We start from the raw sequence: 26,773 nt of genomic DNA on the forward strand, positions 1-26,773 counted from the left end.
CGTCTGAACAGCAGATTTAATAAAAACATTTTGAATATTAATCAAAGTCTAATGAAACCGAAGCAGCTGCAGTTTGATTTCAAGGGAAAAGCTTGTGATTGTAAGCTACTGAGTCCTAAATCCTCCCTCACACCCAAATCCAGACTTGACTGCTGGTGAGGACAAAATGTCCCACCGGAAAGGTAATCAGCTTGTCACCTGTCGTCCAATCAGACGAGCCAACGGGATCAGGTGCAAAATCTGTTTGAAGCGCAGTTGTGTTTAAACTGGCGGCTTGAAGGAGCAGTCTGACGTCCACTGGTCCACAGTCCAGTTCAGAAAGGTCCAGTCTGATGAGACAGCATGAGAAGACACAAGATGAAATAAAGGCACCATCCACATCACAGATGATGTTTTCCCTCCAAGTGACTCAGACCAAACCGCATGTTGTCAGATTAGATCCGGTCCTTCGTCTGGCTACAACCAGGAAAGTAAGAGGACAAGACAGAAACCTGCACGAAATGAGACTCAATATCTTCATGTGGCTCTTCGCCTGGTTTCTGTCACGTCAGGTTCAGGTGCAGCTGGACTCCGAAGACAACAAGGACAAAAAAGTATTAATGAACCAATTTTTATCTGAATGCCTGTGAAAAGGAAACAGGACGGAAAGTGATCATCTAGTGAACAGCTGGAACCGACTCAGGGTCCAAAGTAAATGGACCTGGACAACAGGTTGAAGAAGATGATTATTGTTTTTCCATTAAACCAAATGTTTTAAGCAGCTTCAGGCGCGTTTCCCACAGACAGAAGCTCCAAAAATCAATAACTTCAGTCTTTTCAGCACAAAAACATTTTAAATCTGAATGTAGTCAATGAGTTTAATGATCAGTTTTATCGATGAGCTGCTGTGTTTGGTTTTTGTGTCCTGATGCCACAGACCAGCTTCATTAAAGCTGCAGAGCTTAATCCTTCGTCTGAAAACACTGATCAGCAGACAGACACAGATCCACAGAGAGCTGATCAATCCGTCTGATCAATACTCCCTCACTCTGATGCACTACAGGATTATTCACTGTCTACAAACACAGAGTGAGTCTGAGCCTGGAGCACGTCTGTGGCTTTACCTGCTGCAGACGGACAATTAATCAGAAACTAATAATTGATGCAGCTCCAGCAGCACTTTTCAAAACCAAACACAATAAAAATCAGTTAAAACAAGAATAAAGGTGCTGTCATGTTTTTAAAGAGCAGGAGGGGAAAGACAGAATATAAAAAGGTACATTATTTGTTTTTATCAAATTAAAGAGGCAGAAAAATCTTTATCGTACTTTTAATTTTCGTTTTTCCTGCAGGAAGCGATGTCTCCTCTTTCCTTCTGCTTCCCCGTCAAAATAAAGTAAAAAACTAAAAAAAAGTCTAAAACCTGAAGACACAGTGAAATCAAACAGCTGATTGAACTGAAAAAATGGAACTGAATTTAAAACTTCAATAAAAGCATTTATTCATTTAAAAAACTACATGAACTTACTGATCAGTGTTATTGATCAGCGATCGTTTTTAAATCCTGAAGACACATGTTGATTCTGGGTAAACACCGGTCTTTGTGTTCAAGCTGCAGGTCAGAGTTCATCTTGGCTGCAAACAGAGGTCAAAGGTCACAGACGAGTGTCCTGAGGTGGTGAAGAGTTTTCAAGTAAAATTTAATCAGAACATGGAAAGAAGAAAAGATCAGCAGCGGCTAAAAACTCACGTCATCTCAAACTGCTGGAACCTCCTTGATGCAGCAGGAGGGAGGATAGAAGGATGGAGGGAGGATTGAAGGATGGAGGATTGAAGGATGGAGGACTAAAGGAAGGCTGGAAGGCGGATTAAAGGAAGGATTAAAGGAAGGAGGGAGGATTGAAGGATGGAGGGAGGATGTGGGGAGGGACAAAGAGGGAATTTGAGACAGACTCATGTTTCCTTTCCTTCTTTTCTTTCTAGAAAACATCACTGGAGGAAGAGACTGTATCTGCTGCACTGAGCGACTCCTCCATCGCCTCCTCTTCGTCTTCCAGTTGGACTGCGGGCAGACGGACCTCCATCCTTCGGGCTCCTCCCGCGTCACCCTGCTGTCGTCCACCTGCGGACACAAACGGGCCCGATCAGAAGCTGCTGTGACACGTGGTTTAAATCCTTTCATTGACATTTAGTTCAGCTGTCCACACACAGACGGCGACAGGAGACGCTGCGAGCACATGGACGTGTTTCTGACGGGAAACAGGACCAGACACACACGTACAGAACATCCAGTCTAGTTCAGTCCATTTTAAAACTGTGTTTGAGGTTTGGGTCGGGGTGCAGGACAGGGTGGGTCAGGTTTAGAGATCAGTGCTCTTGTACAGGACTTTGTGGGTGCCGGTTGGACCAGAGGAAGACATTTTTAACACGTGTCTCAGCTGACAAGGAAGTGTAGTGTAGAGATGTGGCTTTACTGCCTCATCCCAACACTGGACCCACTCAGGCTGCAGGGCCGCTCTCACATTCTCAACAGTGTCTGCAGAAATCTGACAACCTGCAGGACATCCCCACGGCAGAGCAGGGTCCCCACGGCGGAGCAGGGTCCCCACGGCGGAGCAGAGTCCGTGCAGACATTTACATCCACACACACACCAGAGCAGCTCAGTGGGTCGGCGTAAACATGGCCATGTATGGAGATGTGCTGGATGTGCAGTCAGTGAGGAGCGAAACTCACGGATGCTTTCACTGTGTGTGCGTGTCTTTCTATGTCTGTGTTTATTAGGAACCCCTGTGTCAGACCCAGTCGTTTTATTAGGAACCCAACTGAACAATTTTATAGAAACAATTTCATTAAAAACTGACACTAGAAATCAAAGTCTTCAGTGATTCTGACCAGTTGAACCAGTAAGTCCTCAGTAGCTGCTGGTAACAGGGAGACGTCGCCCTCTGGTGGTGAGCAGACGCTTTGCAGCCAGACTGCAGGCTGGTTTGTGTTGAAACGTAAAGACAGAAAATGAAGAATTCTGATGACAATGAAACATCAAAGTTTCTGTCCAGCCTCTGGTTTATTCTCTGCACAGGTGAACTCACCTGGGGCAGAAATGCTGTTATCATTTTTGGCTGTTTCGAATCAACCCAGGGCTGTAACGTCTCAGTCCTGACTAGCCCCCACCAGTAACAGAACCCGCACAGTTCCTACTGACAGCTGACGAAACAGGACTTTATTTTCACACCTACCTTTGTCTTGTCTGAGCTGGACGGGATCAACCTGAACACAAACAGACAGAATCGGTTCAGTTCACGGTTCAGTCACTGAGCTGCGTCACGTATCAGAGAACACACAAACATCTGGACACATGTGGTCACGTTCCGTACTGGCCTGAATATAAGATGGTTTTCCCAAAAAATAAGTTGAGAGTGGTGCATTATGCGTGATGTGTTTTCAGGGAGTGAGTCAGAGTTGGGTTTGTGCAGCTGATCCTGCACAACCTGGAGGCTCTAACCAGGTTTCAATTAATTCACGAGTTCACAGCATCTCTGTCGTCGTTCCTGTACAAACGAAGACAAATCTGTGGGACAGTGAACTACAGGCTGAAATATCTCAGTCCTCAGACGTAACGATGCTGGCAGGTCAGTCCGTGGCCGATTCATTGTCAGTCATGTTTTAGGGTCAGTGATGATTCTCAGAAACGTGTTTCCTGAAAGTCTCAAAACCACCGTATGGAAATGGGGCGGTCTTCTATTCAGGCCAATACGGTACTTTCACGTGTGTCTCACCTGTCCTGCAAAATGTGTTCCCAGGTGTGAAGGGGGAGGAGTCACTGACAGGTCAGAGGTCAACGTGCTGAGCGGATCCACCATCATGTCACCCACAGCAACCAAGCCCTGATTAGTCGTTCCAGAACTGACTTCTGACACGTCTGAAAAAAGAAAGGCAGTGATGTCAGAGCGATGTCAGCAATGGACAGCAAGTTTCTGTCTGAATACAGTGAAAATAGGCAAAGTCAGATCAGTTTCCTCCTCTGGACTCAGATTGTGGAAATGTGACGTGACAGAAGCAGCTTCATAGAAAACCAGCACATTTGGATTGTTTCCCCTCAGCGGTGACTGAAGGCAGACACACCTGCAAACTCACTCATCTGTCCAGGTGAGGAGGTACGACCCTGCCATGCTGTCCCACTCTGACTGCAGCTCCTGGGATTTGTAGTTCTGGCAGGTTTTCTAGTCCAGTCGTCTCTCACTTCCCCCACACTCACCTCCTCCTGATCCAGATCCTCCCTCCCCCAGGAGCCCTGAGGACAGAGGTCAGAGGTCACTGTGTGTGTGTGGGGTTGATATTACTCATGTTGTGGGGACATAAATCTGTTTACACACTTACACTGTGGAGAGTCAACATCCGAAAAGCAGGTCCCCAAAACCTAAATCATTACATTTTAGCGTAACCACATGTTTTATAAACTGCTCCTCCAGCTTCTCTCTGCTCTCAGCAGCATCTGGAGCTGGTTTTTGGAAAAAGACGGGCCTCCCATTGTTGGTGAGGAAGAACCATGTGAGCCAGGTCAGTGGTGTGGCTCCCTGCTGGGTTTTTAAGAGTTTATGGACAACAATGGAGGTCTATGGCGCAGACCCATAAGCTGAACCAGGTTCTGGATTCACACACATTCACTGGTGCTGCCAGTCTCTGGATGGGATCTGGACTCAGTGACAGACACACATGGACTGATCCTGTGTGAATGAACGTCCATGTAATGTCCCTGAGATGAAATGAAACATGACTGTGTGTGTGTGTACCTCTGGTTGTGGTCTCTCTCCTTGCTGCTCTGTCAGCAGAAGTTCATGACCTCTGACCTGTCCCTCACTGGGGGGGTCAAGGTCCTGCAGCAGGGACACAAACAGCCTGTTCCATTAAATGGCTTTACTGCTACAAACAGACTGAAAGTGAAAAACAAGCTGAGTGTGTCTCACCATGTCCTGCAGCTCATGCAGGGAGCTGGACAAACTGCAGATGGTCTCCTCTGAAATATAAGGTAATATATGGTAAAGTTTCTTGGATGAGGTGGAGTTTTCAGAGCCCACAGAGGATGTAGGTGTGATGATGATGACGGTGAAGACGCACCTGTCAGGGCGGCCAGCTGGTTGACGCTGATGAGCAGCTCTCCCTCTGAGATGTGTTTCAGGGCTGCATCGGTGCCTGCTGTCACTGTGCTGCTGCTGCTGGTGCCGCTGGAGCCCTCGGAGGAGCTGGAGGGGGACACTGCTCTGGGGTCTGGACTGGGGGGGGGGGGAGACAAGGAAGGAGCAGGAAGAGGAAGAGGGGAGGAGAGCGGAGGCTCCTCCTCTGCGACTGACATCAGCCTGCAGGGGGAGACAGAGTCACAGCTTTAATGAGACAATGATGCAGCAGTTTGTGAAAAGACAAAATTAATTAATTAATTAATTAATTAATTATTATTGATTATTGAGACACTGTGAGCGACAGGCAGGTCGATGTGGAATCTGAGCTCCATCAGAGCTCCAGTCTGTCTTCAGTGTAGTTTGATTTTACAAGTTCACATTCCCAACTAACAGTCAGGAACACGATTCAACCATCATGAAAACCATCACTGAAGACGTGTATTGATAAGAAACCTGATTTATTGATTTATTATTCCTGCAGCGTGTGCATGTGTGTGGACATACAGCGGTTGTCTGTCTGGATTCAGGTGTTCCTCCGGTCTCTCCTCCTCCAATGGGAGCTCAGGGTCTTCCCATGTCAGAGGGGGCGGGGTTTGATGAACAGCAGGTCTACCTGCAAAGGGGGTGGGCTCTGGGCTGGATGTGGGTGTGGCTACATGTTCTGAAGATTCATCATTAGACACAAAAACATGGGAATGAACAAACATGAGGCAGTGATGCTCTGACATGTTCCTCCTGCTACTGCTAATGCTAATGCTAATACAGTGACTATGTGTCACCTGGAGCTGTCATTGGCTGAGACTCCTCGTGCTGCAGGCTGGTTGGTTCAGAGGGAGGGGGTGTGGACAGGGGAGTGACCTCTTGGACAGGTGGAGTTGGGCTGTGTAGAGGGGTAGGTGCAGGTGTGGGGACCAGTGGAACCAGTTTGCCCTGGAACAGAAGAAGCAGCATGAGCCAGTTTGTGATCAGGAACAAAAAGACACAGCGAAGTTTGTCTCAGAATTTGTACCTCCTCATGTACTGCAGGTCCTGGTTTTGGTACTTCCAGTCCTGGTTCTGGTCCTGTATCCAGTGTGTCCCTCTGCCCCAGCATTAGGGAAACCGTCTCAGCCAAAACCTCTTGAACCAGCTGCCTGATCAGACCTGAGTCCACTGACATGTTGGAGTCCACAAAGAGCTGCAGACCTGCACCCCCTGCTGCCTCCACTGCACAGGGAACAGACAGCGTCACAGAGAGGACACCTGACAGGACAGCAGCTCACCCTGTCACAAATCTGAATCAAAGTACACAAATCTGACATCTCCACGGTCTGTGACGCACACCATCCACCAACAGCAGACAGCCGTTTCACTTTCAGACCATTTCCTGTTATTTCATCCCTGTTTATAGAATTCCACATAAGACGTGGGGTCTTATTGGCTTTTGATGCCTAGTTTAGTCTTTTGTTGATATGTGGCTGATGACACTAGCTTAAAGACTATGTCTGTGCTCTCATATTCAAACTGTCCAAAGATTTCACACAAATAAAATTAACTTTTAAAAAATGTCAGTTCTCAGTAGCATCCCTGCAGAAAAACTGAACCAGGTTTTGTTCTGTCCATGAACATAACACCTGAGCCATGTGGACAATGACTGAGCAGCTATATGAAGAAGTCTGTTCTGATTGGTGGGTCCGTGTCCACTCACCAATGTCTGAGGTGGCGCTCCGCTCCTCGCACTCTGATTGGTCTTCAGAAAGGATGTGGGCGGGGTCAGAAGGAGGTGCATGGTACATCTCTGAGATCATCCTGGACATCAGCTGCTGCTCCACCCTGAGCAGAACACAGCAGAACACAATAGAAAAGTGGAAGACAGTAGAACCAAACAGGACCACAGGATCCACTTTAGTCCAGTTCACACTGGTTTCTCACCATTCCACAAGACGGTGCTCCAGGGCGTCTCTCTGATGGTTCAAGCCCAGGATGGAGGTCTCGTCCTGGGCAGGAAGGGCAGGACCAGTCTGGGGAGGGAAGACCGGACCCTGGTACAGGACCGGAGGAGGAGACGGTACCCCATCCAATTCCACAGCCTCCTCACCCTCAATGCTCACCTCCTGCTGAGGGGAGATGGGGGACACAGCTGAGGTTAACGCAGTTTATCAGACTATCTTAAAACCACAGCAGTGATGTGGTCATAACTTATTTTTTATTTTTATTTGTTGTGTATTTTCAGGATGTACTGTCCGTCACAGCAGAAACCAAACGTACAAGAACACAGGATATGGAAAACAAAACAGCACAGGAGAAAACTATAGTTCCATGTTTTGTAAATATAAATGATAACATGAAGAATAATAACATTTAAGAAAAACAAGAAGTACAATATTTTTGGATTTGGTTGCTAAAGTCAGACTGCAGCACCTGCCAAAGGTCAGTGAGATGGGACTGTTCATCTGTAGCTTCATCTGTGGGGACTGGACTATTCCACCTGTTTGGGCCTCATTACACCTCACCTGTAGGAGCTCTGACTGACATCGCCGAACACTGCAGGTAGAAATAGCTGAGGACGACTATGGTCTGTTCATGGTGAGGAAACATGGCTTAACATAACAGAGAAGTGGGGACGAGCAGGTGGTTTCTGTCTGTCCAGCAGGAGGCGCTGTGGGACTGTCTCACACTGAAACAGTTTATACACAGGTCCACAACGAACAGGAGACGAGGGAGAGGATGAAGGCTTACCTGGATGACATCAGCGACAGACAGGAAGTCAGTTCCAGGGAAAATGTTGTCTCCGTCCTCCTCTTCCTCACTCTTCGTCTCAAGGATGTGGACAGCGTGTGATGGAGGAGCTTCTCCTGTGTTCTGCTGTTCCACCTCCTGTTGACACAACAACACCTGTTGCCTTACATTTTAAAACTTTATAGATTTCCTACATTTTCTCCAGGATTGATAAAGTTTGGGTTTAAAACGTCATTAGGGGCTAAATAATTTTGTCTTCTGCCATTACAGGTGGCTCGAATGGATCGATCAGAAAGAGTTTGACGGTGAGGAGAAAATTAATCAGTTGTTAAGGTAAAAAACTTCACCTGGATGGTGCTGAAGCTGGTTACCTTAGCAACGCTCAAACGCAAATGAAAAGGATGTGTAATTCTCTCTGCAGCCTGTAGGCGGCAGTAACAGGCACACCTAGCTCACCTGTGGCAGCGGCTCAGGTGCTCCGTCATCCATGGCAAACACACTAGCTGTGGGAGGAGCTACAGGTGGTGATGTCACTTCCTGTTGATGCTCCCTGAGAAGATGTTTTGAAGACGAGTTGATCCTGGGACGGCCTGGGGGGCAGACGGGGTTCACTTTATTTTTAGTATTTTTCTATTTCTTTATATCAACATTTTATTACTAAATATTTCAATTTTTCAAAGTAATTGTACTTTCCAATAACATTTACTACATTTTTATATAATTTTTATATTTTATTTTCAATTTATTGGTCATTTTTTCAGGGTTTTTTTGTCACCTTGTCCGTTGCAGCAATAATAACCTGATACTGTTAATTAGTTAACTGACCCAGCAGGATCGCCATGGGAACAGAGTGCATGTCAGCAGGGTCACCAGAGGTCATGTGGGTGGAGCTGAAGGTGTAGTGATGAGGTTCTACAGGTGATGAACCAGGAGCCAAACCTGTCTGAGTCTTACAGGACTTCACCTTCACACCTGAGAAAGGACAGAATCTAAATCTGTGAATTCTTACTGAACCGGACTGGATTCGTCAGGAGACGATGGACATATGTGACCAGCAGATCAAACCAAACAAAGTTTTTATTTTTAGTTTTCCCATTTCTCCAACTATTTATTTTAATCGACAGAAAGGTGTTTTCTTTTCTCACCTCTGACACTCTCCACCAGGCGTGGGCGGGGCTTCCTGCAGAGCGGCGAGGCAGGTGAGCTGAAGCGAAGGTATGGACTCTTCTTCAGTGTTCGTCTCAGACCGTCGTACGGGGCTCTGCCGTACAGACGAGTCAGGTAAGACTCTCCATCTACCTGTCCAACCTCTGTTAGCACACCTGTGACTCTGTCAGGCTCCGCCCTCTGTCATTAATGACAGAATAATTACCTGTGTGTTAGTGATCAAACCAAACAAATCAATCTGAGTCCAGTCTTACCGCTCTGTGCTTAACTGTCTGTCTGCTTCCCCTCCCACCCGCAGTCGTACTTCCTGTTTCTCTGAGTGTGCTCACTGGCCCCCGCCTTTTCCCTGAGTGGGTGGAGCTCCCAGCAGCTCTCGGCTGTGATGTCACTGCAGTGTCCTCAGAGGACAACTCAGCCTAAGGAGAAGGAGACAGGGTCTCTGCAGTTTACCTAAATAAACGCTAACACCACAGACCTGTGTCAAAGTGGAACCAGATTCTGGTGTGAAACCTGCAGGGAGCTCACCTGAATGTCTTTGGTTAAGGTGTTGATCCAGGCATCTACAGTCTTTTTGATCCGAACCCCTTCAGTCCAGTCTCTGCAAAGGCCAGAGGACACCAACAGTAAGAGAAAGCAGATCTGAATGAGTCACACTCATTCTGGTTTCCTTCACTGAAGAAAAAGAAACAGCAGAAAGATGAAGTGGACAGGAACGACAGTCCCTTCAGTCTGACAGCTGTCAATCAAAGTGATGTTTGGGTGAAGCTTCATCTCAGCTCCGCCTGTAGGTTGCCCAGAGACCAGCTGTCAATCAACATGACTACCACACACACACACACAAGTTAGTTTTACTTCAGCTGTGGGGACCAACACTGAACTGTCACAACTAAATGTCTACTCCAAACCGGATCTAAACCGGGTTCTAACCTGGACCCTAAAACCAGATCTGAACCTTGAAACAGCCCTTTGAAGGTGTGACCCAGATAAAATGTCCTCACAATGCAGAAATGTCATCAGCAGACAGTTAGTTAGCAGTAGCTAGGCTACCTGTTAGCAGACAGTTAGTTAGCAGTAGCTAGGCTACCTGTTAGCAGATAGTTAGCAGTAGATACCTGTTAGCAGCCAGAGCCTCCAGTTGGCAGTGTAGGACCTCTCCAGTCTTGGCTCTCAGCAGAGCCTCCAGGTTCTCCTCCAGAACTTTTTTCTGTCTCCGAACCTGACGAAGAACCTGACCCGCCTCCTCCAACATGGACGGAACCACAGGCTTGTGGTCCAGCAAGGAATGGGACTGCTGGGACTGGGTTTGAGTTTGCTGGGACTGGGCAGTATGAGAATAGGGCTGTTTTTCTGGGGATTTGAACTCGTTGGACTGCTTTTGTTGGAAGTGGGTGTAGTTTTTTTGGGACTGAGATTGTTGGGATGCGGTTTGATGCAATTGGACTTGTGGAGACAGGAAGTTCTTGGGTTGGAACTGGTTTTCATTGGAGTGCATTTGATGAGACTGAGCATGTTTGGATTTGAAGTGGTTTGGTTGGGACTGCTTTTGATAGGAGTGGATGTAATTTTGCTCAGATTGGGATTGCTGGGTGTAGGTTTGATGTGACCTGGACTGGTTCCGTTGGGACTTAGCTCGTTGGGATTGGTGGGAGTTGGTTGGTTGCGGTGGATTTTGATGAGGTTGAAACTGGTTTTGCTGGGACTGGAGTTGGTCTGGTGGAGGTGTGGTGGTTTTCCTAGAATCTTCTGGCTGTTGGACAACAGACAGTCGATCAGACTTTAGATTAACAAACAAACCTACACTCACTGACATCAGGCCTGTCAATATGAAGTTTATGATCTCTGGGGTTCTCTGCTCTACTGTACTGTACTTTACTGACAGTACTGGACTGTACTTTATTGACAGTACTGGACTGTACTTTATTGACAGTACTTTCCTGTACTCTACTGTACTCTGCCTGTTTGTCCACTCACCATTAACAGCTGATTCATCTCACTCTTCAGACGACCCATCTCCCTCAGCACCTCATTGGCTCTTCTTGCTACTGCCTGGCTGTCATTGGCTAAAGACTGCAGGTGAATTCCTTCAGGTGGCTGGGTTGCCATAGAGACAGTGAATAATTCATCTCTGAATTAAAAAAACAGACAGTAGATCATTTGATTAAGAGGAGATGGAAGTGACTCGTAAAACATTGTGCTTTTATTGTGCTTATATTGGTACTTCTCTTTCCCTTTATTTTGAAGGAGCCTCAAACTTGCAAGGTTTAGGTACACACACACACACACACACACACACACAGGATGGACAGCATGGGGCTGATGGGTAGTGAGAAAATGGCACCTCAGAAACGCACACAGCTGCTGCTGCTGTTGCTAGGCAACACTTCAGCAGTTTCCAATGGTGACAGTGAGCAGGGATGCTGAGGGAGGAGAGAGGATCCATTCATTGGGAGGTGGGAGAGGAGGAGGTGAAACAGGCCTCTCCTCTGTAGACGCCACACACCACCAATAATTCATGAGCTCTGTAGTAACACGTGGAGCTGAATATCAACGCTTCTCTTTCTGTTGCCCTTTTCCTACTTTTTGTCCTTGTGGCCTCCCCTCACCCCTCTCTCCCCTCTCTCTCCCCTCTCTCTCCCCTCTCTCAGGTAAAATGGAGGATTCAGAACCAAACTGAAGCACATCACACGTGATAACACTAGTCAAATAATCAATTAATGGATCAATAGTAAAAATAAATAATCAGACATTTGAAGACGTCACCCACGCTGCTTCATCACTTTTTTGGATTCATTCAGGTTCAGTCCTAAATAACCACAGAGGTTCAGGTGAGGTCTGCGGCACGACGTCAACTCAACCAATCAGATGGAGACAAAGAGACAGAGCACGTCAGCCGACGGCTCGATTTTCAGCCAGAAAGAAAAAATAGAAACAGGGGAGGGAGGGAGAGTGGTGGGGGATGCTGGGAGATATGGTGCTGACATCATCATCTTTAAATGAAATCGACACTGTGAGACAATGAGGATGAACCACGCACATGCACACGCACACGCACACACACACACACTAAACATCCACCTGTCACCTGTGGTCTCACAACTGTTTTACGTTATTTACAGTTGATCCACATTTCACACGCTATGTTTCCTCTCACTCTTTGTTTCTTCAGCACATTCCTGAATAAATGATGCTGTCGGCCAGGAGGCTGGTAACCATGGCAACCACAGCATCCTGCCCAACAGTGGGGGAGGGGGAAGGAGACGGTCGGTCCGCTGGAATTTGAGAGGCTGCTTGAGGACGTGAAACCTAAACACGTCAGCTCACGATCATTCAGATCAACAGTGTTGGTGCCTGGCTGTGATTTACATGGTGGAACCAGTGAGTCCACAGTTGTTCTAACTGAACGATGTGAATATACAGACGACATAAATATGGGCTGTTGGTGTCAGTGTCTTCTGGTGTAAAGGGCAGGCTCTGGTTGGTTTATTTAAGTTATGTATCACTTAGTGGGAGGGGATGGCTGTTTTGGCTCTGAGATGACAGAGAACACAAAGCGGGAGAAGGTGGGTGACGTATACACATTATTTAATCAGCTAATCACAGGATTTCAAACAGCACAGAGAAAGAAAACAGGAGATCGCAGTTGTTTGTTCTGTATAACGCAGGAACACGCCTGTCACATGCAGAAGCACTTGACGCCGTTTGTGTTGTTTACTTACTGAAATGCAGCTGATCTACAGTACGTCAGCAAAACAAAACTCAATGGAACCCTTGGATTTGTGAGCAGAAATGTATCAGGAGTCGTGATGACAAGCCTCCTGCCCCGACAAGTGAGTGTCAGTGACCTGCCGTTTGATTCCAGATGCTGGAAACAAGAGGAGAGCTTTCATTCGTTATGTGGGCCGGACGAAGATCTGACTTTCTGCTGTTTCGTGATGTTGTTACGTGAGACATGAGGCTCATTGCTGCACTTGGTTATGTTCTGTACTTCACCTGAGCTGCTGAGGAAACAGTCATGTCAGGAGCGCTGTCCTACTTTACACTGTTTACACTTTCTGCTCCACTGCAGGGACCGAGGAAACCCACTGACACCCTATGTCACTTTACCACTCGCTCTCTCTCTGCAGAGCAGAAACTGCCACTCCCAGTGACACACACACACACACACACACACACAGATGTGATGTGAGGAAACCACCCTGGAGTCCCCACAATGTCTGTGTTAACATGCACAGTGTTTACTTCACTGAGCCAAGGGCACCTTAACCATCACTGCGCACGCACACACACACACACACACACACACACACACACACACACACACACACACACACACACACACAGAGTCCAAGTGTTTTTGTTGCTTAAAGACAAAAATCTGCAATGCAGCAAACTACAATTGCAAGGACTCAAAGTACTACTGATACTGCTAATAATACTACCACTGATACTAGTGTCCATATGACTGATACTTTTAATGCAATTGATGGTGGTTGCAGTAGTACTATTACAGGAGTTGGGCACTGATACAACTGGTATAGCTACACATAGTTTTACTTTGACTGTTGTTACTATACAAGTTACACAGTACAAATATTATTCCTGTAAGAAATATTACTGCTGGTACTAGTGGCTAATACCACTGACAATAACACTGCTAATATCACTGTTTTGATAGAACTGCTACAAATACTATTAATGATAATGATTGTGTTATTACTGCAAAATGTACTTAGCACTGGTACTATGAAGAAGTGACACTTCAAACTGAAATCTTAGTTTGTCTGTCAGGACCGTCCACATCACATGATCTACTTTTCCCCAGGTCACTTCGAAGTGACAACAAACTGCGAGGCCACGCTGGAGCCTCCATCTCAATCTGAGGCGTTTTGAAACTATGAACAGCCAATCAGCTTTCAGCTCTACACCTGAAGACTGTTTCCTGCCGAGTTCTGCACATGCTCAGTTCACCTCTGCTCCACAGCCACAGTGTTTTCTGTGTTTGTGCTGCAGTCTCCCGTCACTGCTGACGGCTCATGGTCGCTGTTTCCACTGAGCGTTTCTGCATCTTTTCACACATTTCCACAAAGTCAGGCTGATCTGAGATCTGTGGACATTTTAAACCCTCTTCTCTGCAAGGATTTCAAAATAAAGTCCTGTCTATTTCACCAGAAATAAAAGTCACAGGCAAAGTTCATACCAAGTGATTTTATTACAACGGACTCAGCTCCAAGGCACATTACAAGATCAAATATGTTATGTTTGTTTTATCATCTGTCACTGCAGGAATAGAACACAGTTAAAATAAATAAAAACAGGAAGAGGAAATGTGTCCTCATGTTTTCGACCACTGAAGATAAAAACTGGCTGAAGAAAAAAAATCGGGCAATGAAAAATTGTAAAAAAATTGAACCTTCTAAAAATTAAAAAAAATTACAAAAATCAAATTCTGTAAAAAAAAAATCAAATTCAAGTCAAACATGATTCTAAAAGAATCAAATAAAATACCTTAAAACTTCTATAAAAATTAAAACCGTTATTGTTTTTACAGACACGACTTTATAACCTGACAGTGTGATGATGAAGTCTGTTTGAACACAACATCGCACCGTCGCTGTTCACACCTCCGACACCTCCACGACAACACAAACACTCGTTTTCCTTCATCAGACGACTTTTTTGGAAACATCCATATGTAGAATATTTATATGTTCGACTGCAAGAACCTCCATCTTTACTGCAGCGGCTCAGCCTGAAGAACCTCTTCTTTCCACTAAAGTCTGTCAGCGCTCAGGAAATATCACACTCACAAATTATCATTGTATGTCGACAATCCCCTCACACATTTCAGAGACTCACACATCCCTAAACTTTAGAACGTCACAGGCTTCTGACACATTTTCCAACATAATTTTACCCAGTTCTCTTTCAGTTGCAGACGATTTCTGTCAATACTTCAGTGGGTCAATACTCAGCTGAAACTGATAAATTCATGTGAAGAAAATCTGAAACAGGGCTGTAACTAACCAACGATTTACCTTAAAACGCTCCCGAGTGCAGGGTGACGTCTTCAAATGTCTTGTTTTGTCTGATTAACAGTCCAAACATTTCAGTGTTTTTATGGGAAATTAAGAAAACCTGCAAATGTTCCCATTTCAAACATGAACGGAAGCTGGAACCAGTTCACGTCTGGCACTTTAGCTTCAAAAGAGATTTTGAAAGTCAAAGTGTTGCAGCTGTTTTAGCCAGAGGCTAAAATAAAGTCCACAGCTGTTTCTGACACTAAAGTCTACATGTATATATTTTCTACAAGTGTATCTGATCCTCAGTTTGTCCACTTGGTCCTGACACCAGGATGGAGAGGAGTCGGACTTTCAACAGTCAAACCTTTAGGGCCTCAATCAACAAACGACTGGTTTTCCTGATTCAGCATAAATGAAAACGGTTGTCTGGCTACAAATGTTCTTCCTGCCCCCCCACATGAAAACCACTGAACCTCTTTACTGCATGTTCATCGAATGTTCATCGAATGTGTTGGTTTGGTTTTAAACTCATTTTAAAAATATTTAGTGTAGAAACAACGGTCAGTCTTGGAAACTCATCCTGTGTAAAAGAACTGGTGCTTTGTTTTCATTATTGATTAACTATTTAATCAGAATTCATGTCTGTTTAATTTATGGGCCCCTGTTGACAGAACTGTTCCATTTAAAATGAGGTTCTACAACAAATAATTCAAAACAAGACGTCGTGTGGTTGTATTGGGAGGTTCGTCTCTTCTGACCTCAGTATTTCTGCTGTTCTACACACTTTTCAAACCTAATCAATACTGGAAGCTGATCACTAGTTCCAGCCCCCAGATCTATACAGAAAATACACAGATTCCTTAAGAGTCCAGCTGAAGATGAAACAATGGCTGCTCAGTCAAGTCAAGTCGTTTATGACGGCGATTCGCTCTAAGGAGTCGGAGTCTATCGTCCGTGTGTTTGTGACACAGGAAGTACAGACCTGCTGTGTTTGTGCTGCTGAGCTGATCTACGACTGAAACACGTCTGAAAATGTTTTTCACTATAAAGCTCATAAGCAAGAATGAATCTAACTCACCAAGTTATTAGAACCCCATGTTTGACTGATTTAGTGAAGCTGGTTTGTTTACCCACGTACCTGAACATGCACCTGGATAATAACATGGAATTATTCTGGATTCTGTTGTGGAATAAAGTCCTATGGCAGCCCTGTTTCAGACTCTGGCTCCCCCCCCCCCGCGCTGACAGACACTAGAGGAGTCCGGCTCAGAGGCTCAGCTGCAGACTCTGGTTCACCCACTGTGTTTTGCAGTGAGAGCAGAGATGAAGAATCTCCTCCTCCTCCTCAGGGGTCTCTCTCCTTCTTTACCTTCACATCCCCAGCCAGGATGGTTGCTATCTCCCCCTGCATGAAGGCCCAGGGCACGTTGGAGCCCACCAGCGGGCACTTCTCCCCACTGGGGCAGTACACCTCCCCGGAGGCTCCCTGGGCCTTGATGCTCTCTCTGGAGCAGGGGAAGCAGAACTTGTGGTTGGGGACAGAGGGACACTGCACGAAATGCGTGTCCTCTAACCGTTCGTGGCAGATCGTGCAGCACAGAGGCCCGCTGTTGGCCATGGGGGAGTCGGGCACGTTTTGCGCATGCACCTGGTCCACGCCCCCCGCGGACTGAGAGGGCGCGGACAGCCCCAGGTCTCCGTTGCGGGAGGAGAGGCGCCTCTGTCCGGACACGGAGGCGGGGGACACCGGGCTGCTGCTGTTGTGTCTGGAGGAGGAGGTGGTGGAGTGAACAGAGTCCCTGTCCTTGTTGGGGGAGTGAGCGTTCCCGAGCGTGTCCGCGACTGTCATGAGCGCGGCCATCGGGGACTGTCCGTTCTGCGGAGGCGCGGCGGACTCCGGGGGCGTGGCGCGACCGAGCGGGGGCGGCGGGCCGGCGAAGGAGCCCGCGGCCATGGAGAGTTTGAGGGCTTCGGTCTGGCTGCTGATCCACTGCTGCCTGTGCTGCTCCTCCGTCAGCTTCAGGCCCCCGTCCGCAGAGTCCGGCTCCGGGGAGGCTTTTCTCTTCCTCAGCCCGGCCCTGGAGCTGCCGCTCCCGCTGCCCGAGGCCAGAGCCCGTCCGGGCAGCACCAGGGAGGTGGGCAGCAGCGGGAAGCTGCCGTCGACGTAGGGCTGCGGCAGCATGTCCCCCCCCACGCCCTCCTTAAAAAAGCGCAGCGACTCCGGTAATAAATCCCCGAGCAGACGCCAGTCCCCGGAGCCGTGCTTCCTCTCGTACTCCAGGTATTTGAAGCCGGAGGACAGACCCCTGCCGAAGTCCTTCATGCAGTCCTGGTACATCTGCTTGGCCACCCCCGAAGCACTGGAGAACACGTTCCCGGAGCCGCTCGGGTACTCGATGAAGATCTTCAGCTCGTAGTCCAGCCCGGGTTTGGACACGGCGTCGAAGGCGAACACCCTGCCGACCAGCCCGTGGTCCTTCTTGAAGCGGACGTCGAACGGGGTGCAGCCGGACAGCGTGAGCAGCGTGTCCCGCACGATCTTCGGCTTGCTGGACCAATCCTCCTGCCGGTTCCGGAGGCTCTCGCTCAGCTCGGCCAGAGCCTCCGCATTCCGCTGTTTCTCCTTCAGCTCCCGCTCCTGGTCCGTGCTGGACACCGAGGCGGGCCGCTTCCCTCCCGGTTCGGATAGCCCCACCTGTCCGGGCAGGGAGACGCCGACCACGGAGCCCTGGGGGGCGGCTCGGCTGGCCACGCCGTGCGGGGCCGGTCCGTTCAGCAGGGTCTGGGGCAGCAGACTCGGCGGCACGGTCATCTGCCCAGGTACCGACACCAGCCCCCCGTGGCTCCTGCTCCTCGAATTCGGGCTCTGTCTGTTCAGCTCAGGCGGTCCGTCGTCCGGTTTAAACCCATTCGGTCCTCCGAGTCCGTTCGGCAGCCTGCTGCTCTGCCCGCTGTAGTCAAACCGAGCCCGGCTGTCCGCACCGAGCGAGTACCGGTCCAAACCGGGTTGCTGGGATTTCCCCGGCCCGTCCGTCGGGTGGTGGTGGTGGTTGAGCTGCCCCGCCGGCTCCTTCCCGGTCAGTAGCACCGCCTGGCTCTTCGGCTGCTGCGGCGGCGGCGGGGGAGGCGGTCCGCCGGCGGACGATCTTCCTTCTTGGAAGCCGTGCGCCCGCTTCAGGTGGCGGGCCGTCTCGATGACGAACTCGATCCGGTCCGCGCCCTCGTAGTTGACGCAGCCCCGGCACACGGGCTCGGTGAAGTCCCAGATCATGGCCCAGGGCATGCGGGGCAGGTCGCACAGATAACACGACTGTCTGCGGGACGAGGAGACCTGCGGGGAGGACATTTTCCCTCCCGGCTCCCTCCGCGCGGCTGCTCACACCAGCCCGGTTCGTCCTGCGGAAGCAGACCCAGACAGGAGGACGGGCGGACGGAGTGAAGCGGCTCCTGGTCTCGGGTTATTGTTCCTGCTGCTGCAGAGTCGGAGGAGGAGGGGGTGCTCTGCGCTTTTTTCCCTGCATGCCTCGCTCCCACTCGAGCTCAGGAATTTGGACTGTGCCCCCCTCCCCCCTCCAGGAATGCCACCTGGTGGAGGGAGTGACGTCACCGCCCCCCCGCAGGTCCCGTGAGACTGAAGTGTGGCACTTGTTGCCCCCTCCCCCCGCCGAGCAGGGACCGCAGTCTGAAAACCCAAACAGGACCAGCCGCAGAGCAAAACACCCTGCTGGGACCAGTACAGACAAACCACATGTCACTCAGGACCCCAAAACCACAAATCCCAGAGGTCAGAACCAGACCGGTTCCCTGCCATGTGCCCGACAAACATCACACGCTGACTCTGCATCTCCTTGATCAATATCACAAACTGATTAATTAGACCCTGCCCTGAAACAGAAGCTGAGTCTGCAGCGTCATTAGTGAAACAGGAACCCTGGTCATGTGACTCAGACCTCGCACCTGAAACTAACACAAATATAATTTTCATCATGTTTCCATCTTTTGGGCAGCTCCTCCTCTTCTTCTGTGGTGCTCTGTGGAGCGTGCACTAATTTCTCATAATTCAGTAAAATGTGAACCTGCCACGTTCTATAGTCTGAAGCTGGGGTCTAAGGGGGACTGGGGGGTTCTGCTGCAGAGACAAAGGAAAAACATCTGGATCTGTGTTGCCAGGCAGGTTTCACCTCTGCCATTCCCTCCCCCACTCTCTCTGTGCTGTGCCTCGATCGCCCACTCAGGAGGCTGTTTGCTGCTCTTTGTGTTTCTGTTTCTGGCGTCACGAGCTTCTCGCCGTCTGACACAAAGCTGAAGCTGCCAGTCGACAGAAAAAGAATCTGTTCTGCTTCTAAAGCCGAGACTGTTCTCCCCTCGTTTCCTCCTTATTTCATGCCTTTATTACCTGCTGCATAATTTACTAGTTTTTCATTCAGAGCTGGAATCAGGAGCAGCAATGTCCTTGTGTCTCAGTTGAAGGACCGGCCTGTGTTCCTTCTCTGTTCTACTGAGATCTATAACGAGGGAACCGGCAGGCGCTGCAGCCGAAGCATCACGTGGAAAATATTTGCAAATAATCATCAATTCTCATTTTGTGCGTAATGAATAAGACAAGCATGAAACAGCCACAGAGGTGACGGTTAATCTCGGCCGGCACGCCACTGATGGATACCGTCTGTGTTGCTATGGAAACGCGCCTGGCGACCGCGCCGTGAGGATGAGGCGCTGCAGCCGTGGTCGCCCCCGTTTCCTCAGTGTTTATGCAAATCAAGTCTGAGACACACACAGTAGGGTCTTTCTACAGCTGTGAGGACCCTCACTGACACAACACAGGCCCAGACCCTTCTCACTACTCAGACCCTGACCCAGACCTAACCTGGACCAGAAAACCAGGTTCAGACCCTCACGTGTGAAATGATCTCATCCACTGTTTATTGATATTTAACAGAAATGTGACATTTGGAGAAGAGACCGGGCAGATCAATGGTTACCATGATGACGTGGCTCAGCTGTTTACACCTGCACAGCAACAGGAAACGTTGGTGGAAAATCAGCCTGTTTAAATTCCCGACACAGCTGAGCAGCTCAGTCTGCATGACTTCGGTCTGTTTGACAAAACCTTCACGTTCACATCCACAGAAACACCCTCCCCTCCTCCCCTTCACCTGGTTTGCTCTGGACACTGGGGTGTTGCCATGGCAACCGGACCGGCATCCAAGGCGGCGGCTCCGATCGCTGAGCAGGTTGGCTGCCGGCGGCTGAGGACATTTTCTGAAAACAGAGCAGAGTCGGACTTTGGTTCGTGACGAAAACTCCAGAGTAAACGATAAAGGTCAAACACCACTGACACCTGGGAAACCTGTTCAGTCCTACAGAGATGCCACCGCTTGGAAATCCTCACTGACGTGGTTTATTAGGAACCCCTGTTTCAGACCCAGTCGGTTTATTAGGAACCCCTGTGTCTCCTTGATGAAGGTGATAATGTGGTTTGTGTTCGTGCTGCTGTTGGATTGTGTTACACTGAAGCTCTTTGCAGTATGAACAGTTCTATATAAATAAAGCTCGACTGATTGATTGATTGACACACTGACAGTGTCTTTGTTCGAGGTGAATGTGTGTGATCAGGCCTTGACTGACAACATGCGGCTGCAGACGATCAAAGTGAAGCTATAAATAACCTGCTGCTACAAACAGCCTGGTTACCATGACAACCACCTCTCCATCCTATGAAGGAACCTGTGCCCGCAGAAACACACACAGGTCTGAGGCAGGCTGTTTCCATGGTAACAACCTCAGGCCTCAGAGAGACGCTGCTGCCACCTGCTGGTCACAGCGGCTCTTTAAACAGGAAGTTCTCGACAAAATAATCAGATACCATTAAAAATCTGTCCAACCAAGAAAACATTTCCTTCTACAGTCATTGGTGCTTACCTGTAGTGTCCAGCTGTGTGACCTGCAGACGACCCGGCTGATCTGGAGCTATGAGGTCTGAGGTCCCAGAGGTCACGGGGACGTTGCCTGTCATGATCCGGAGGGTGGACTCCAGCAACTGGTTCTGATTGTAGGAGAGGAGAGCCACTGGCCAATGAGTAGTCAGACAGCAGAGCGAGGTGTGAGCAGAACCTGAACAGGTGAGTGTTTACCTGCAGCTGCAGCTGTTGGCTGTGCAGCGTCTCCAGGTGCTGCAGTGTCTGCTGGCTCAGGCTCCGCCCCCTGTCCCCGCTGTCCCTGACAACAGAGCAGAATGACGTCACAGTGATGTCATAGCAGCGTTCAGTTCAAACAGTTCAATGAGATTTTTTTTAACATCCAAACCAGCGGAAACAAACAAAACTCAACAGGTGGATGAAGCTGAAGCTTCCGTACATCTGTAACTTTCTACCACTGACAGACAAAACATTTCATCAATTAACGAAGGAGACGACTGACACCTGAATCCTACTGCAGCGTGCAGGTGTGTGCGTACCTGTCGGCCTGCAGCAGCTTCTGGACGCCGTCCACCAGCTGAGACACTCGCGCCTCCATGTCCACCTGAGCCTGCACACACAACGGAGACAGACTGAGACAGGTGAAAGGACGGGTCCTGTGCTGTCAGTCCCTCTAAACTCATTTAGATCCAGGTCAGACCTGTGTACGGATACAGGTGAGACAGTCCCTCAGGACGTCCTGGATCAGATTTCACTGTTCACACAGTTTTCTGTCTGAACTCTGCTTCAGAGCAAAGGACTCACATTTTGTACAGTACTGCAGTAACTGGTACCCCTGTCAGTACCTTAATGAGGGGAGCTGCTGCAGCCACAGCTGCAGCTGCGGCCGAGGCCGCTGCATTGCTGTTGTCTCCCTGGCAACCAGCAGACAGCCCTGGCTCTACCTGGACCCCCGGTGCACCCAGTGCATCCTTGGAGCTGGTCCTTAGATCAGGAGCACCCTGGGATTTGTTCTGGAGGGGCCCTGGGTCCAACAGCTGCACTCTGACCTCCCTCCTGTGGGGGGCGCTGTGAGAGCTGACAGAATAAGAACAGACAGCTGAGTCCAGCAGGTGACAGGGCTGGAATAACAGAGACTGACCTAACCCTAACTCACAGAACATTTCCACCTAATATCACAGTAAACATAAAAATCTGAATCTCAAGCTTCATCACGTTACGTTGTCGTCATGCTGGGGCGTTCATATCAGCAACGTTACATAAAAAACTTCTAAACTATTTCATTAAGTATGTCACAGCACCACAAGGTGTTTGCAAATGCAACAAAAAATCTAAAAGCACCAAACCGCATCAACTTTTCCTTAAATTTAAGAGGTTTGAACACGTTTTATTCTTACCGTTGCTTCAGGGCTGCGAGGACGACTCCTCGACCTCCAGCAGCAAAACGTGACGTCAGCAGGTCATCACCTGAGAGGTGATGTAAGCAGAGGCGGAGTCAGAGACAGGGTTCACCTGGTGTTTACAGGAACAATCCAAAGCTCTGAGTTTATGTTTTAAGATCTTTGGTTTGATTTCAGTGTTGGCATCTAAAAACAATATTCCATGAGTTTCTGTCATTTCAACTTACCAACAACAATAATGACAAATGTTCAGACTTTAATGTCTGATGCATATCAACGGTACAAAATAAAATGAATTCATTTCTAAAACACATTTTGAGAAATGAGAATGTTTGTTGTGACTGTGCCTGCTGACTGGCTGACTGACTGGCTGACTGACTGACTGATAACTCTGTTTCTCTCACCAGGCTTTCGGTCCCTCTGTGCCCCGGCAGAAAGCTTCCTGTTTGGGCTCGACTCTGCAGCTGGAGGCTGAAGAAAAACACAAACAGGTGTAAAACAAACTAGTTTCCCTCAGATGTTTTTCATTTCAATATGAAAATGTGAGTAAATGAGTCCAGCAGGGAAAAATTCTTGCTGAGTCTTTATTTCAGGTTTTGCAAAACTCCCAGAGTTCCCCGCAGTATGTCCAAGTGAAGCTTAAGGACAGAACGGATCCATTAGAAAACATTGTGTTTCTGACAAAAAAGTCTTGGTCATGAAGCCGAGGCCTAGTTCTGTTCGCAGGAAGGAGGTCGGAGCTGAGCTGCCAACAGGAGTCCGGTCATGGGTGTCCCCGGTCTCGTCTCGGTTTCTTTACTGGGCCTGTTCTTGTGGGTAAGAGCAGAAGAACTGAACGTGAATTCTGGACTCACTCTTCCTGTGGTGGCTCTGGGTTTCCTCAGCACTGGTCTGGTTCCTGCTGAACAAACACAAAGAAGCTGCTGTCACTGAACAGCACATCGAGGACTGGACTGTGTGAGCCTTTCTGGGGTTTCACCTGGAACTGGATTGAGGTCCAGGTTTGCGTAAATGCAGGTTTTTGTCAGACCTGGTCTACCGTTTGGTGTGGACAAAATATCTATACCATTAAGTTTAAAATCAGTATTTAGATTTTTTTTTCAAAGAAGCCAAACTCAACATCCGGTCACCAGTCGGCTCGGCCTGTTTCTTTAACACTTACCGGAGCTCTGACCGGGCGAACCGTCCTCCCCTGCCCTCCTGGGCGGACCGGTGTCAAGCTTCTGTCGAGGGTTCGCCCGCTGCTGCTGGTCGTCCACACGGGCCCGGACTTGGGGAGAGTCCCGCAGCTTCTGGACGGTTATCTGGACCGATCCGGGTCCATTATGTCTCCGGCCCGATAGAAGCGCCCGAGTGGACCGGATCAAAACGTCCCCGGTGTCCGAGCTGCAGGAGGACTGATCCGGACTGAGCCCACCGGATAAGTCCCACTGAGGGTGTGAGGCGGGCGGAGAAAACATCGTTTCGTTTGTTTTGTTATTTTCTTTCCTTTAGTTTGTTTGTTGTTTTGTTAGCATGCAGGCTAACAGCAGCTAACACTTTCAAACTTCCCGCGCCGCCATCAAACGGTAACAAACAACAAACAGCTGCACAATAAAAGTGACGACACGAGCCACCGCAGACACACAACACGAGTAAACATGTAGTTAAACATGTAAACAACAAGGCGACAGGGAGATAAAACAAACTCCAAAGGTAAACAACAAAGTGTGGAAACAGTAACTGTTGCTGACAACAAAACACAGCACTTCCTGTTTCCTCTTCACAGCAGAGATTTAAAAACTACAAGACAGAAGTCTCACTCCGCCTACATAGCAGGACACAAAATGCAGGAGTTTGTTCAGTAAACCACGTCTGTGCCGGGTTAAGGAGCAGATTTAAAATCTGACATGAAAACAATTTAAGTAATTGATGAGATTAACAATTTGTTCCGCATGACAACACAAATTTGATATTTTACATCAATTATTCATAATATTGATTGAATTAATGGTCATGCAGAGTAACTGCAATTGTGTTAAATTCATTTCTACACACACAGAGGATTAGTGCAGACAGAGACAGCGATATAATGAAGAGCGAATAAACATATTTATACAATTTTTATTTCAGGAACTTGAAAATAAAAGAATATAAATAAAACAGAACCTACAAGTGGACGGTTGTTAGGGCTCTCCTAACGCAGCAGGCAGCTCCGCCGTAATTCGAGCCATGTTTCTACAGAATTATTACTAACACATCAAATTCATAATCAGATTAATAAATCTTTGCGACCAAGGCTAGGAACTATATGAAGTTACGCTCTTGTAGCACTCCGGATGGTTTCTGTTGCACTTGTGGTTCAGACGTGAAACTTCCGTCACGTTTCAGAGTTTAACCTTTCTGTTGCTCGAGCCTGAGTCACATCAGTAAAACACAGTGTGAAGTACTACTTAAATACTACTACTTTATTATAACCGATCTATTTTATTACAGCACTTGTAGTTTATTAGTGTGTTGTGAATCTGCGCTTCCGTTTCTCCCTGAGCTCACGTGTCCTTCAGCAGCTGCCAGGAGCATTTTCTCTCCAGACGAACAGGTGAGACTCAGGTGAGACTCAGACTTCTTCTCGAACAGGAATTTACATTTAACACTCAGTGTCCGTGTGACCTTTGATCTTTGAGGGACGTTTACCAGGAAATCTGTAAACATGAAGCTAACGTTAGCCGTTAGCCCGCAGAAAACAGTCAGTGGTTTTTACCTGTTTATCAGTGAACAGGATGCGACGACGTCAACGTGATGAAACTAAAACAGGACAAACTGAATAAAGTGTCAGTGGCGACTTAAAGTCTGATTTATTAACAGATGGGGACGTTAAAGTGAAGGAGTCTGGACTGGGCCCTGGTGTGTGAGCGGGGGTCTGTTGTGGGAGCGGGGGTCTAATGAGACCTGTTTGTTGTCCCCAGAGGCTGAATCCGAGACATGGCGCTGCAGGTGTCCGAGTCTGACCAGATCAAACAGGTGAGCGCTCCACAGCTGTGACGTCACATCAGGTGTTTAATGTCAGAAGCTGTGGTAAAAACAGACCAATCACAAACCCCCTGTGATAAAACATCACTTTCTGATCCTCAGATTAGAACCTGTCACAGTCTGAGCTCCAGGTGAGGCAGGTACCTGTTTCCTTCTCACCTGTCCTCATGCCGTACTTTGTGGTTTGCTCTCTCAGTTTAAGGAGTTTCTGGGGACGTACAACAAGGTGACAGAAAACTGTTTCATGGACTGTGTCAAAGACTTCACCACCAGAGACGTGAAGCCAGAGGAGGTAAAAAGAAATCAGCTGTGTTCTTGTTTCAGGTCAAAGTTCAGGTGAGATTTGAGGTTTTTCCTGTTGGTGTGTTCAGGGATGCTCTGAAATCTGAGGTTTTAGGGTCAGATGGAACCTGCAGGTCCTGGGTTCAGTGTCGGGGGGGAGTGAAGATGCTGAGAAAAGGTTTTGCTCAATGAGCTGATGACGTCATGCGATGTCACATCTTCTCTTGGCAGTCTGACCAATCCCCCGTCAGACGTTCGTCTTAAACTGTCAGTCTCAGTAAAGCCGCAGAACTGACTGATCAGCTGTTTGCAGTGAACCCATGGACGTACAGACAACTGGATCACTGTAGTACTGAAGGAAACTTAAAAAGCAGGATTCTGAATGAAGTTCTGCAGCCTCTGTTTCCTGTAAGTGGATTTATGGAGGTTTATTGTGGAGGGACATCAGAGGTAATGAGACGCTCAGGAAGTGAGCTCCGACTCTTCCTGCCACATAGTAGAAGTAACGGAGACCTGGATTGAGTTTTAGTTTCTGTGAGAGAAGCAGATGTTTGTGACAGATGTTGTTTCAGAGTTTTGTGTCCACCAACATTAACTCAGTCTCTGTCTGTGGTTCAGTCCAGCTGCTCCGAGTCCTGTCTGCAGAAATATCTGAAGATGACCCAGAGGATCTCCATGAGGTTCCAGGAGTACCACATCCAGCAGAATGAGGCTCTGGCTGCTAAAGCTGGACTGCTGGGACAACCTCGTTGAACCAGGACTGATGTGGACTGATAACATGACACTAGGTCCTGGTCTCACTGTGCTGGACTAAACTCTCACCTGCAGCTGGTGGTATTTTGTTTTCTGTCATCAGTCTGTGTGAAGCAGCCCTGGAAGTTTCTGCTGCTGAATTGGACAGAAATGAAAATCTGTCAGCTGAGCATCATGGGAGATGTAGTGTAAAACAGCAGGCAGTTTATTTAAGTTGTGCACAAAAATTGTGTAATAGTCCTTTAATGTGGGTTGAGTTTTATGTTGCTGTGATGTTGAACTAATGTTTTTATTAAACATCATGAAGCTGTGACATCTTTGGTCGTTGATTGATCTTTCTCTGATTATTTGA

The 26,773-nt window shown here is 48.1% G+C and overlaps 3 protein-coding genes across 13 annotated transcripts; 1 reads left to right on the forward strand and 2 right to left on the reverse strand.

The window, feature by feature from the left end:
• Positions 1–1,324: 1,324 nt before the first annotated feature.
• Positions 1,325–24,123, reverse strand: kiaa0586 (KIAA0586 ortholog). 8 transcript variants are annotated; one of them, XR_003295785.2, is made up of 30 exons: positions 23,540–24,123; positions 23,232–23,278; positions 22,782–22,848; positions 22,375–22,444; positions 21,823–22,054; positions 21,517–21,587; positions 21,194–21,278; positions 20,982–21,105; positions 20,216–20,321; positions 11,011–11,164; positions 10,152–10,786; positions 9,565–9,637; positions 9,294–9,455; positions 9,018–9,219; positions 8,698–8,844; positions 8,329–8,462; positions 7,873–8,010; positions 7,066–7,250; positions 6,842–6,966; positions 6,164–6,360; positions 5,934–6,084; positions 5,659–5,815; positions 5,096–5,334; positions 4,945–4,994; positions 4,771–4,854; positions 4,103–4,271; positions 3,757–3,899; positions 3,217–3,247; positions 1,508–2,101; positions 1,325–1,402 (listed from the first exon to the last, which is right to left on the reverse strand). XR_003295785.2 is itself a non-coding variant. In XM_026308405.2 (29 exons), the coding sequence occupies exons 1-29, from the start codon at positions 23,835–23,837 to the stop codon at positions 1,959–1,961; spliced, it is 4,416 nt and encodes a 1,471-aa protein (XP_026164190.1). In that variant the 5' UTR covers positions 23,838–24,123; the 3' UTR covers positions 1,456–1,958. The 8 variants fall into 8 exon arrangements, 5 of the variants coding, with proteins under 5 accessions (XP_026164190.1, XP_026164193.1, XP_026164191.1 ...); XR_003295787.2 differs by lacking the exon at positions 1,325–1,402 and having other exon boundaries at positions 1,456–1,614; positions 1,730–2,101; XR_003295786.2 differs by lacking the exon at positions 1,325–1,402 and having other exon boundaries at positions 1,456–1,649; positions 1,730–2,101.
• Positions 14,426–18,504, reverse strand: irf2bpl (interferon regulatory factor 2 binding protein-like). Its single transcript, XM_026308410.2, has one exon. The coding sequence runs from the start codon at positions 18,403–18,405 to the stop codon at positions 16,405–16,407; it is 2,001 nt and encodes a 666-aa protein (XP_026164195.1). The 5' UTR covers positions 18,406–18,504; the 3' UTR covers positions 14,426–16,404.
• A 560-nt stretch (positions 24,124–24,683) lies between the features above and the next one.
• On the forward strand, positions 24,684–26,736 carry timm9 (translocase of inner mitochondrial membrane 9 homolog). Of its 4 annotated transcripts, none has more exons than XM_026308397.2 (4): positions 24,684–24,966; positions 25,222–25,377; positions 25,583–25,678; positions 26,287–26,736. In XM_026308397.2, the coding sequence occupies exons 2-4, from the start codon at positions 25,339–25,341 to the stop codon at positions 26,419–26,421; spliced, it is 270 nt and encodes an 89-aa protein (XP_026164182.1). In that variant the 5' UTR covers positions 24,684–24,966; positions 25,222–25,338; the 3' UTR covers positions 26,422–26,736. The 4 variants fall into 4 exon arrangements, with proteins under 4 accessions (XP_026164182.1, XP_026164183.1, XP_026164181.1 ...); XM_026308398.2 differs by having other exon boundaries at positions 24,684–24,955; XM_026308396.2 differs by having other exon boundaries at positions 24,685–24,966; positions 25,323–25,377.
• Positions 26,737–26,773: the final 37 nt, after the last annotated feature.

The sequence above is a fragment of the Mastacembelus armatus genome, unplaced genomic scaffold, assembly GCF_900324485.2.
Source record: "Mastacembelus armatus unplaced genomic scaffold, fMasArm1.2, whole genome shotgun sequence".
Taxonomy (NCBI): Eukaryota; Metazoa; Chordata; class Actinopteri; order Synbranchiformes; family Mastacembelidae; genus Mastacembelus; species Mastacembelus armatus.